The following is a 12,410-nucleotide window of genomic DNA, read 5'->3' on the forward strand; positions in this document are numbered from 1 at the left end:
ACAAACTGCAGCCTGGAAACAGAAAATCTAAGTCCCAACCCACCAACTGTTTGATGCAGTGTATTAATTTACCCTCTTACAGAGAAGTTCCAGATTCTCTATAGTACTGTGGCAGGACTTTTCTTATGGCCTGATACTGTATTAGATTACTTATCTAAAAAATGGCTCCATACCTAGGACTTGTTGCTGTGGTTATTGATAAGGGTAATTTGGGGAAGCAGGAGACAAGTAGAGCGGATGCAGAAGTGGTTTGGAAGAACTTGACAGGAATGGTGGTGGGGGAAGGGGGAGCTTTTGGCTAGAGTAGGCTGGTCAGATAAAACATTTTAATAGGAATAAAGTCTTTTTTTTTTTTTAAACTTCTCTTCCCAGAAAACTTAGTCTTATAGTTTAAATATGAGAACCAGCACAAAGAAAGAATAGAAGCTAAGTTTAGCTTAGAATAGAAGCTGAGTTTATGGGACATAGATTCCTATACAGCATTTAAGGCTTAGAGTAAGGCATCGCTGCCTACGTGCCCCAAAGACTACATCTGTCTACCTGAGGGAACCAGGGGTTTAGAAATTGTTAAAGGTGTTAGAACCTATGCTTGTGATACTGTTCAGAGTTGAAGCGGTAAATTCATCTATAATTTCTTTTTTTCTTTTTTTTTGCAATTAGGTGAGTGAATTTCTACCTTTTGTATCAGTAACAGAAACCTTGGATTATCCAGATGTATCTGAACACGGCACAGAGGAGCAGATGATTTTGTCTGCAGGTAGGCCCTTGAGCATCTGAAATGGTTAGTGTTACCCAAGGGGGCAGCAGAGTTCCCCCATTCAGTTCCAATAGTCACACTGCCCCACAGTCTTGTACACTGCTACCACAATATAAAAAGCTTCAATTTTTTTTTTTTTTTCCCAAACAGAAACCCCTCCAAAGATTATAGCTCTACCTGGGAGCTTACAAGAAGCATTTATAAAGAGGAAAAAATCATTTATAGAAAGATCCTCCCAGAGACAGAAAGATATAAAGAATAAAATTCGTATTCCTGAAAACGCTCAAATCAAAATAGCTAAGGAGAAACCTACAGGTATGTTCCACATAATCTGCATCAGCTCTCAGAGAATGAAGCATTGTAATATTTGCCAAGTCACTTGTTCTCTGCTCAGGCTCATCTGTGAATCGCCTGAAGGGTGTGAATAAAGTTAAGGTTAAAGTGTCACTTCCTGAAGACAGAAAAACTGCACAAGCTCTCATGCATCAAAGGGCCCTAAGGTATAGGCGTTGTGTGTGGGGGGGGGGGTGTGTGTATGAATAGTAATTCACATTCCATCCTTAGTTCTGCGTATACATTTCTTACAGATCATACAATCAGTTAGCTGAAGTCAAACAGCAAAGGGAAGAGAAAGCAAAGCAAAATGCATACGCCCAAAACAGAGCAAGGGCAAAAGAATTTCATAAGGTGAGCTAGGCCCCCTACAGTTTTTCTGTGTCTAGGGTATACTACAACGGGTAACATACTAAATTTTTTGTTTTTTTGTTCCCTCCACAGCAAACACTGGAGAAACTTAGAGCCAAAAATACATGCTGACTTTCTACTAAAAGTGTAAAGTTTTTTTTTTAATTATGTGTAACATAGGCAAAATTATTTAAAGCCAATAAATTTTTATTTAAGGAGTTTTTACATGTGATTCCTTCCACTGCCAGTCACTGCTCATCACCATAGTTCCTCCAAAGTTAGAATCATAATCTTCAAAACAGCCCTGAGAACGAGAGTATATATACATTAGTTAAACTTGGGAGACATTTCTTTCCCACTTGACCAATCATAGACAGAAGCAGCTAAATCTTGTATCTCCTCAGGAAAACATAGCACTATTGAGTAACTATTACATCCTATGGAGAACTCCAATATTTGGTCACAGCGTTAAGAGCTTTTGGTTTTAGTCCCACAAGCCCTCTTTGAAATGACCTATAAATTATTTTTTCAAATGTGTACATACCTTTTAAAAAGAACTTGATCAATCCACAGTTGTCACTCACTCCTATATAACAGGAACATAAAGTAAGGTTCCATTTCCAGAGATGATCATGTAAACTGAAGCCAGCCTCCCTCTACTAAATCTATTATATTACAAGTTGCATGGTTATTAACAATACAGAAGGAGTTAGCAATAGACATCTCTTAGAGATCTAGGCATGCACTGTTCAGTATACTAGCCATGTATGTTCAGATGAGAATCTGAAATAGGACCATTACTAAATCACATATGGCTTCTGTTAAATTTATACTGGACAGTGTTAATCTAGGCAATGGAAATAGAGTTGGTAAAATGTTCCCAATAGGCTGAATGCTAGCAAAGTAGCAGAAAGAAAGAAAACCTAGTGGGAAAACTTTTTTATGGTCATGTCCACAGCAAATGAGAAACTGCATTCTCAAAGCCTTGGTAATGACCGTTACGCCATTATACAGTACAACAGCGAATTAACTTGCCAGAGTTCTTTCAGCTGGGTTTCTTACATCTTCATTTGAAATTGGACATACTTTAAGAACTCCCCACCTATGGAAAATTTTAAAGTTTAGACTACACTTTTCAAAATGCAGTTAATTAGGTTCCCAAGTATTCTGAAAACCAGTTCTATACTAGTATGTGCTGAAAATTGCAGGCTTAAAACTGCAAAGTTGGAATAACTGCTTTCAATCCAGTTCATTTAAATGTTGGGAACAAAGTGTTTTGTTTTTTTTTTTTTTAAAGGAAGTGCTGTGCTACTGTGGTCAATGGTTTTATTTTTTTTAAGATTTTATTTATTTATTTGACAGAGATCACAAGTAGACAGAGAGGCAGGCAGAGAGAGAGAGGGGGAAGTCAGCTCCCTGCCGAGCAGAGAGCCGGATGTGGGGCTCAATCCCAAGACCCTGGGATCACGACCTGAGCCGAAGGAAGAGGCTTTAACCCACTGAGCCACCCAGGCGCCCCTGGGAACAAAGATATTTTAAACTAAAGCTATATTCATTTGCATTCATACCCTAATTGGCATGAAATGCCCTCTGGTTGTTAACTCCAAAGTAACTATTCAGGTTTCAGTTAACTTTTACTTTAGAGCTTTTGCTGGAAAACAGAGCACAGATCTCATTTAGATGGATGTTCAGAAAGGCTACTTTCATTCAGCGCATTCAGAGCAGTTGAACATTTTGCCCATCATCATAACATCACAAATCACTGGCAAACAGTATAAACACAAACTGCGGCCTTTCAACATCTAGGGTTTTGTGGTGTTGTTGTTTTAAAGTGGTGAGGTAATGAACTACCAGGACTAGTGGCTATCAAAATTAGGTAAATTAATGGATTCCATCTCCTAGGGCTTCTGAGGGGAAATCTTACCTGTAATCTTTGGGATCCAATGTCTTTACTTCAGGGCCCTAGAAGTCAAATTGTAGAAGTACACTGATTGCTATTTTGGCAAACAGATCTAAAATCATTCCTTAACTGTTTCTAATGCTGAAGTCTTCCACTCTACTCCATGAGCCTAACAGAAAATGTTACAGGCCTCATTGTCACCACAGCAATAAACTTGCTGTGATGGAAGCATAACCTGTGTCTCAATGTAGCCACATTAACAATTTCTGGACACCATGAACAGTGGTGCCCATTTCCATCTACAATGAGGCTTTATAGAAGTTCCTCTCAAGATTAAAATCTATACAAATTTTCTGCCTCTGTACCGAAGTCCTGCTGTTTTGCTTACCAGATAAAAGCAAGCAGCCACTAGAAGCAACTGAAATTTAAGCCTTACCTGTTTAGGGTCTGAATGTGGATCTGCCTGGTTCTCAATTTCAAACACCCTAGAAAAAGAGAAGCATTAGTTCCTCTTGAAAATTATCTCAAGCTGAACAGTATGAAAAACTGTAAGAATACTGTTTCAATAAAAATACCAGGTTTAACATGCACGAAGCCAAGAAAACCAACGATGCCAGATACTGAGTTTCTATTGCACTGTCCTTTGAACACCCAGCAGGAATGAGCTGCTGAGGGCAGATACCATGCAGTGCGATCCTGCCAGATATGTAAACCCCTCTACCTCTAGGCTACCTCTATGCTACTTCCTGAGAAATATCTCTCTACAAATTTAAGTTCTTGTAATATGTAATTAGACCTTTATTCCTAATTGTTATTTCAATAAGACAACATTACCTGCACCTTAAGTACATAAACCTAGTCCTGATTATCTTTCCTGTCCCTGTATAATGCACATACAGAGCTGTTAAGTCAAATCACTAAAAAAAATGATGCATTAGAAATCAGGATTAGTTGCTCTTATTATTAAGCAGAGTTCCTTAAAAAAAAAAAAAAACAACCCTCAATATCTCTATTGTAATATATCCAAATATGTTATTAGGATGAACCATAGAACTGTTTAATAAAGATACAGAAGAGGGATCCAGAGCCTAAGAAAAAAAAAAAAAAAAGATACAGAAGAGGGCATTTCCATGTTACTCCCTAGACATGCAGTCTCTTCAGTTTGTCAAGTATTGTGGCAAATATTTCTACAAAGATCTTGATACTTCTGATGCATACCCAAATAACTACTGCACACAACAGTATGCTGACCTGACAACCTACTTTTCAGAACTTTTGGATCCTTAATAAATTTCAACAAAAATTAGATTTTCCACCTACCTCTAAATGTGAATGAGTTCAAATCATATTCACCCCTATAGATAAAATATTAAAAGATTAAGGACAATTTAAGTTTGATTAAAATCCAAAACCTAAATATATGATTAGTATCCAAACTGTATAACTGTTTTTTTAAGCTATAACCAGCTCTGTCAGAATTAAGTTTTAGTTCATGTCTGTATCATCCAGCAGTTGAACAATTAAATTCATCATCTGAACTGTAACAGTACCCCAAAGATTACAACTGTCCCCAATGAAAACTTACCTAAACTATCACCCTAGAACTGTACAGATTGTTGGGATACACCAATACCTAAGATTTAAAAAATATGACTATTAGGTCACAGTTTTAGCAGATAATGATAAATGTCTTGTAGTTCTTTCCCACAGATCTAACACATAGTTCTGTGAATAAAGGAAACCACACAAATACTCTATGAGGCGTTTCCAACGATGTAGGTCTACAGAAAAAGCCCCATCGGGATAGACCTCAACCACTGTTTAATTTAAAATTGGAAGATTCCACAGGAAAAACAATCAGAACTGTGATCTGCTCTAAGTCTCTGAGTTCAAAGGTGTGCAAAAAGCCAAATATTTACAAATTAAAAGAAATCATTCTGCATATTACACAGTAAGGATTTTTAAAATGCTTACAGGAAGGAGTCAGTCTATACTGAGAATAAAGACCAAAGGCTGAAGGTAAGTACAAAATAGCTACTAGAAAACCACCAAAGAAGATTTCCATACTTAAGTCTTGATTTCGGCAAACTCCAGTATCACAGTTTGTTTTGTCTAGGACATCCCCAGATTACAGCAAAGTGTTTAATTTTTTGCCTCATCTTAAGAGCTATCATTACTTGATGTCACTTATAAAAAAATACAGGAAAATATTAATGTGGCTATATTGTTCTTCCCATTTAGAAAATCGTTGGAAGATAAACAAATTAGGTGCTTTTTAATTAAACTTTGCATTAGTCAGATTTAGGTAATCTTGTGTCCTCTAATCATTTCTAACATTACACTATTAAATCCTACATCTCATTTTAGATTATGCATTAGTTTAAAATAAATGCATGAAACAGAAATATCCAGTATTCTGATTATTTCAATATAAACTAACTTACAGTTTGCGGAAATGCTTTCCTGCAAGTAAAGTGAAGCTTTGTACCTTCCACTATAAAATGTGTGACCCCTAAAATACGTTTTTCTGAAACATCAAATTGTAAACTGGCAAAATGTCTTTTAGTAATGAAACCCGTGGAGGTATGAACTGTGTCAAAGTACATTTCAACAAATCTGATCCACTCACCTAAAGCGTTGTACCTTTAAGTCCAGACATTGTGTTCAAGTGAAAAGCCTACAAAAAACAAGGCATCTTTGTTTCATATCAACATTAAAATTAGAATACTAATGCAATACAGCTGAGATTTCCCTTATATGCTTTTAGTTAATTTTACAGTCCTGGAATCGCCCTTCAAGTTTGTCAGTACCCCCCACTATGACTTTAATCTCTTTTAGGGACTCTTGTTCCTTCTTGAAGATTTTTTATTTTATTTATTTGACAGATCACAAGGAGGCAGAGAGGCAGGCAGAGAGAGAGGGGAAAGCAGGCTCCCTGCTGATCAGAGAGCCCTATGCAGTGCTTGGTCCCAGAACCCTGAGATCATGACTGAACCCACTGAGCCACCCAGGCACCCTGGATCTTGTTCCTTCTTATCTGTATCAAAACTCATACTGAGCCATGAGTTCTGGGTTGCAAAAGAGGATTTATTTTTTGCACTTTGTCTAAGTCTTTGTTCACAAACTAAACAAAAACAGTGAAAGTGCGATCATAAAATATAGTAGACATTTAGTGGCACAATCAGCAATATACAGTAGTGATGAAAACTGGTAGTTGAAAGTCTAGGTAACTAGTAAGTTATTACAGTACTACACATTTGAAGCCAAAGGTCACTTTTGAGTTAAACAGCCATCAAAATGGTTTCAGGTACTCTTGAGGAACGGATGGTTGGTTGTCCATCATTAGTGATTACTGTTTCAGGATTACAATCTCTGTACTTCTTGATTTGAATGCACAACTAACACCTGGAAGTGCTTACCCTGAAATAAACAAGTATAGGCAGAATGGATCTTCTGTTTATGATTTCTCAAGTGATTATTTCTGCTATGCAAGCCTCAATTTTCTGTGATAATTTCACTGTGTTTTAAAATATTTTTTCTAGGAATTCTTTAGGAGTTTCACTAACTTTTTCAGATTTTCTTCTCTCCTTAGCAGGTTCTCTTTTATCACTACACCAACATATGTATTTGTATTTATCATCTTTACTTTCTATGGAAAGCCGTTTTCTCTCTTCTATTTACCTTAACATTCATATTTCTATCTCTTCTCAGGCCATTCTATCCTCTGTCCAATGTTTTTGGACTTTGATGCTCTCTTTTTAGACAAAGAAGCTTCTTCAGGACATTCCTCTTGTTCTAAATACACATTCTTCATCTTTGGTACTTGAGAACTTATAATGAAATCATTATAGTCCTGCATAAAAAAAATCAGCATTAAATAACTACTAAAATTTTACTGTTTTAATAATTACACGTTACTTAACTCTAGGTTACTTAAAATAACCTGGTGACTAAGCCATGATGTTAAAAACCCAAATTTGGCTTTTTTTTTTTCTTCATTAGAAAATCGTAATTAGACATTCTAATAGCAAGCATATTAAACTTATTAACAGTACTGAAAAGCCCATGTTCTCATCAAGTATCCAATAATCCCTATTTTTATTCTTAAATTTCCTGTACCACATCTATTGAACCTTTCAAAAATTAAATTCAGAATCTAAGAAAGTAAACTAGTGGATTAAATTCTTCCTGAATAACTGCTTATCCTCCTAAAATCAAATGGGACAAAAATGTCACTTACCACCAATTTGATATCACATTCGTCATTTTGTTCAAGATTTGTTGCAGACCCATCCTCTGTTCTGTAACATTAAAACATACCCTCAGACGACAAAATCATCCAGAACCTAATCAGTAATATACTGTCATGATCTACAACTAAAATAGCAGTATTAGTAAGGAGAAAAATTATGTTGTCATGTAGGACATCCCAAAATGGATGGCTCATGTGCCAAGCTCAAAGCTCAACTACAACCCAGACGGCTTACTGTATCTGTGCCTCCCCATCACTGTTAATGTATAAACAAATCTGTAACATAATATGTAACAAGTAACACTTATAAGTAACAGTAACAAATAACATGTAACAGGTAACTTGGGACACATGTAACACCATAACATAATGTGTAACAAGTAACACCAAAATTTAAAAACATTTAATTTGATAAAATCTAGGACCAAGGAGCGCCTGGATGGCTTAGGTTATGGTCTCAGGGTCCTAGGATTGAGCCCAGCATCAGGCTCTCCGCTCAGCAGGAAGCCTGCTTCCCCTCTCTGCCTGCCTGTGATCTCTATCAAATAAATAAATAAATACAAATTTCCCCCAAAAAACAAAATAAAGACAAAAAAACCCTAGGACCAAAATTATGTCACTTGATTAAACTCACTCTGACTCTTCAATAGGCGATAGAGCTCCATCATCATCCAAGTATTTGTATCTACGACTGTCAAAGTCTTCTTTTTCTAAATCTTCACCAACATTCATTTGTTTCAAGGATTCCTTGAGGTAGTATTCATACTTTAGTTTTTCAAGGTAGTTGAAAAATCCTCTTGCCACTGCTTGCTAAATATCAAAAACACTTCATGTAATGATGTTACAAAATACAGAATTTTCTTCCATGAGTTAGCAGATGCCTTATGTTCCAAAACGGAAAGGATCCCTTTACCACACTCTTTTTTTTTTTTTAAAGATTATTTATTTATTTGACAGACAGAGATCACAAGTAGGCAGAGAGGCAGGCAGAGAGAGAGAGGAGGAAGCAGGCTCCCTGCTGAGCAGAGAGCCGGATGCGGGGCTCAATCCCAGGACCCTGGATCATGACCGAAGGCAGAGGCTTTAACCCACTGAGCCACCCAGGTGCCCCCCTTTACCACAGACTCTTAAGCGGTCTTGAATTACTCACTCTGCTGTATATGGATCACATATACCCAATGCTAGTTGCAAGAGGAATCCACTATCTACCTAGCACGTTATCAAATTTACCTAAGTTGGTATACCAAGAAAAACCAAGCACATACCTTGTATTGTCTGGGGATTTCTAAAGACATTTTTAAATACAAAGAGAAACAAATCCCATTTTCATATAATCAGCTTAAAACATAAAAGATCAGTATTCTTTCAAACCACCCATTCTAGAGCAAAAGATTATAAATTATGCAATCATTTAACTCAAGTATTTGAGAGTCTAATGCTAAAAAAGTTATTTGTCAGGCAATTCTGTCAAAATTGAATATTCAGTGTCTGAAAGAAAATGGCCTCTACTGAAGCCACTACACATAGAAGATATGGGTGGGCGTAGGTTACTGTAAAACTGGGAATCACTAGAGTTTTAGGGATATTTAAAGACCTGATGAGATCAAGGGATTTTGTACCAACAGCCTTGAAGCACCTCATAAATGGGTATATTCACTGAATATACCCAGGTGAAGTCTATGCTAAAGGACAGATTGGTCCTGAAGTGGCAGTAGTCTGTACAGAAGAGTATTATCGAAGTTACAGATTCTATCCATGTTCCTCCAGCCATATCTAAATTCTCAAAGTGGCCCACAAGTCATTTCAGACATTTCAGCTATGTGTATCCACACATAAAATACTGGCTCACCTCAAAGGTTAAAATCTTTCTCCAAGGTAATGGTTTTCTTGCATTCTCGGATTCTAAAAATGGGAACCCAGATCCTTTGTCTTGAACTTGTTTCTTATTTATTTGGGAACGTCTACTGTTTTTTCTCCCTTTTGGTCTTCCTCTTGGTCTTCCTGTTGGTTTGTATTTCCTCTTTTTACGTTTTCTTTTTTTGAATCTCTCAAAAATAGCTTTTAAAGTCAATGGTCTTGGTTCGAAAGATGAGTCACTAGATGAATCCCTTGCTTGAGCAACTTCAGGTGAATGAACAAACTTTCTAGTACGGTTTCTTTGCACCCTTTTAGGTGAGTAAGGGACACACTGAGTTTTAAATAAGCTGCTACCAGAAGAAGAGCTATCACTAGAAAAAAAGGGGAAGAAATTTTACTTTTATATTACTGAATGCTTATTACCGTAAGATACTTTTCTTCCACAGACCAAAAGAAGGAAAACATGCTCAAGATAATTTTTAAGATGGGCTCAGGACTAAACCACCCTGTTCTGACCACCTAAAATGGATCATAATGTCATGTGCCATGATGCCACAGCACTTTACCAAAAACTGACCTTCCAAGAGAAATAATTTTAATTTCCAAAGGCAGTCTTGTTTACTGCTAGAGCTTGCTCTAAATAAAACAAAAATAGCCTAGCAAACATATTTAATTTCAATACAATAGAAATGCTGATTTCCCAGCTAACTAGCTATTTCCATCATGTATATACACGTGCCAGCACTATTATAATGTACATTATCTGAACAAGTTGATTTTTTAAGCAAGATACCCCACTGATACCTACTTTCCTGTTGTAAGATTAGGATGATTTAGCCAGGAAGAGATACCAAATTGACCCAGAGAATACGCTCCTGTTTCCCCAGGATTAAGAATGTGTCCCAGTGTTAAACTACATAAACTGAAGACCCGTGTAAAACAAGTTTTCTTTTTCTTTCCTTATTCTTGGAAAATTATCTCTATTGCTTATGCAATAATAAAATTACAGTGAAGTTATCAGCAAATCTAGTCAGTTTTACAGTAAAAATCTAGTGGTTGATTAAACAGCACCTACCTTTCACTGTCAATTTCCACAGCCGAATTAGATGCCATTATAGAGTTGAGAAAATTCATTCCCGTTACATATTCTCCCAAGTCCTTCTCCAAATTGTTTATTCACCACTTGTAAATTCCTTCAGAATTCTGACAATTCAGTAAACGTGATGTGGTTTCTCTGAACAAATGCCAAGAGAGCTAGTATCCCAGTAATACAAAATTTGATGTGGTCAGATTATGTCACATTTTATATAAACCAAGGCAAAAATCATATACTAGGCCCTTAGGATTTTTATGTTAAGAATCATCCATTTCAAATCGAATTCTAAAATCTAGAAACTCAATTCCCAGTTTCCATTTTTCAGTTGCCTTCTCAATCTATCCAGTGGAGTAAGACTCCAGAACAGTACTCTCATTTCCAAAAAAAAAAGGATTAAACATCTTCCCATGATACAAAATGTAATTTTACTATGTAATATACAATTAAAAGTATTCACATACAATTAATGGCCAAAAGCCATTTTTCAAGAGCAGATGGTAACTCCTTGGAAAAACTTCTACATACAAAGCCAGAAGGCAGTGTTGCTTCATTGTTACCAGGAAAAATAATCAGCATTTACTAGGTCAATCCAAACTACTGGATTTCCATTTACAGCCTCTTCTCATTCATCAAAGTCACTCTGAAACCTCTTCCTTGGCATATTACCTCCTTGCCATTATGAGTACTAACTAACAAGTTATGAATTCTCACTTTTCAGTGAAAGGTTAACAGACCACACAATGGTGCCCTTTGTCTTTTTTCATCTCCTTGGAAAATCTGACAATAGTGGGCAAAAAAAGAGAAAGGTCTATTTTACTACTTCATCTCCCTTACAAGGGGTACCAACATTCTTCCGTTTTAGCGTTGTCTTTCGTATACTTGAGAATGACAACTGAGTAGTGAAGAAAGCAATCCTAGGATAAAATGACAAAATAGCTCAAATACAAGAAATCATAAAGGTCAGGAAGATCTTAAGAAATCTGCAAAATGTCCGATGGACTCGTGGTAATTTCATGGTATGTTTTTTTAAAACACGAAAACCTAAGTATTCAGAAATAACTGCTCAAAAACGAAATTTAACAAAAATTGGGTCCAACGGCACTGCTGTTATACCAAAAGGTTAGGTCTGTCTTTCAAATATCAGCACATTATTACAGCACAGTGGAGTGAACTCAAAAAACCGCTTTTCCGGAAACCGTGCAGAAAACATTCCTAACCAGCGTACTTCCTATATCCAAAGATTCGGCGGGAGGCCCAGCGCGAGGCAGCGCGCTTTCGGAGTGCTAACAATCCCTCCAACCTCTTACTATGCCTGACCTTGGGGCGAGTGTCTCCAGGAAGCACCTACCTCACCTCCGCACGGAAGGCGTCAGAAATGGTCACCTCGCACTTACGAAAAATCACAAAACGTGTACTTGTCCGTAACGCCTAATTTTAACATGGGCATCCAGACACAAGGCAGCACGCCTATGAACGTTTAAGTGCGGGCCACACAGTGCAGCCGCGAAGTCCTCCGCCTTCGGGGCCTGCTTTCCGCGGCTCGAGCCTCCCGCGCATTGCGGAGATCCCGGGAAAAGTCAGCTCCTCTCGCTCACCAGGCCCAACAGTCCTACATTATTCCTACCCACCCAGGTTGGCAAATGGCTTGCACCAAATCTGCCGGCCCACTAAGGGCCTCTGCGGCGTACTCGCACCCCGCAACGCAGGCCTTGGAGGTCTGCATTCGGCCACGCCAAACCTCACCTCCCCAACAGGCCTACCACAGCTCACCTCCACAACCTCGTAGAAAGAAAAGACGGATTCTTCCGCGACCCAACGACTAGTGGGAATGAAATCTCGCGAGAACAGTTGAACGCCACGAGGA

At 37.6% G+C, this 12,410-nt stretch overlaps 2 protein-coding genes across 5 annotated transcripts in view; one reads left to right on the forward strand and one right to left on the reverse strand.

Annotated features, from left to right (window-relative positions):
- Positions 1 to 1,659, forward strand: part of CEP295 (centrosomal protein 295) — a 57,161-nt gene extending 55,502 nt beyond the window's left edge. The window contains exons 26-30 of the mRNA XM_080816684.1: positions 661 to 757; positions 908 to 1,072; positions 1,152 to 1,257; positions 1,345 to 1,444; positions 1,535 to 1,659. Of these exons, the coding sequence (XP_080672810.1) occupies positions 661 to 757; positions 908 to 1,072; positions 1,152 to 1,257; positions 1,345 to 1,444; positions 1,535 to 1,573 (507 nt within the window). The 3' untranslated portion in view covers positions 1,574 to 1,659. The remainder of the gene's footprint in view (positions 1 to 660; positions 758 to 907; positions 1,073 to 1,151; positions 1,258 to 1,344; positions 1,445 to 1,534) is intronic.
- Positions 653 to 12,400, reverse strand: TAF1D (TATA-box binding protein associated factor, RNA polymerase I subunit D). Of its 4 annotated transcripts, none has more exons than XM_080816686.1 (14): positions 12,317 to 12,400; positions 10,526 to 10,704; positions 9,443 to 9,821; positions 8,228 to 8,403; positions 7,582 to 7,642; positions 7,023 to 7,194; positions 5,971 to 6,018; positions 4,927 to 4,974; positions 4,662 to 4,696; positions 3,778 to 3,826; positions 3,366 to 3,403; positions 2,477 to 2,543; positions 1,986 to 2,027; positions 653 to 1,745 (listed from the first exon to the last, which is right to left on the reverse strand). In XM_080816686.1, the coding sequence occupies exons 2-6, from the start codon at positions 10,582 to 10,584 to the stop codon at positions 7,039 to 7,041; spliced, it is 831 nt and encodes a 276-aa protein (XP_080672812.1). In that variant the 5' UTR covers positions 10,585 to 10,704; positions 12,317 to 12,400; the 3' UTR covers positions 653 to 1,745; positions 1,986 to 2,027; positions 2,477 to 2,543; positions 3,366 to 3,403; positions 3,778 to 3,826; positions 4,662 to 4,696; positions 4,927 to 4,974; positions 5,971 to 6,018; positions 7,023 to 7,038. The 4 variants fall into 4 exon arrangements, with proteins under 4 accessions (XP_080672812.1, XP_080672811.1, XP_080672814.1 ...); XM_080816685.1 differs by having other exon boundaries at positions 11,895 to 12,341; XM_080816688.1 differs by lacking the exon at positions 12,317 to 12,400 and having other exon boundaries at positions 5,971 to 6,761; positions 10,526 to 11,491.
- Positions 12,401 to 12,410: the final 10 nt, after the last annotated feature.

The sequence above is a fragment of the Martes martes genome (assembly GCF_963455335.1).
Source record: "Martes martes genome assembly, chromosome: 10".
NCBI classification, from domain to species: domain Eukaryota; kingdom Metazoa; phylum Chordata; class Mammalia; order Carnivora; family Mustelidae; genus Martes; species Martes martes.

Excerpts from the sequence above, each read along its gene's own strand:
- TAF1D (XM_080816686.1), bottom strand. The coding sequence starts at position 10,584 with ATGAATTTTCTCAACTCTATAATGGCATCTAATTCGGCTGTGGAAATT. Across the intron at positions 8,404-9,442 it reads GAAAGATTTTAACCTTTGAG|CAAGCAGTGGCAAGAGGATT; the intron begins GTGAGCCAGTAT and ends TTTGATATTTAG. Across the intron at positions 7,643-8,227 it reads TCGCCTATTGAAGAGTCAGA|AACAGAGGATGGGTCTGCAA; the intron begins GTGAGTTTAATC and ends TTAATGTTACAG.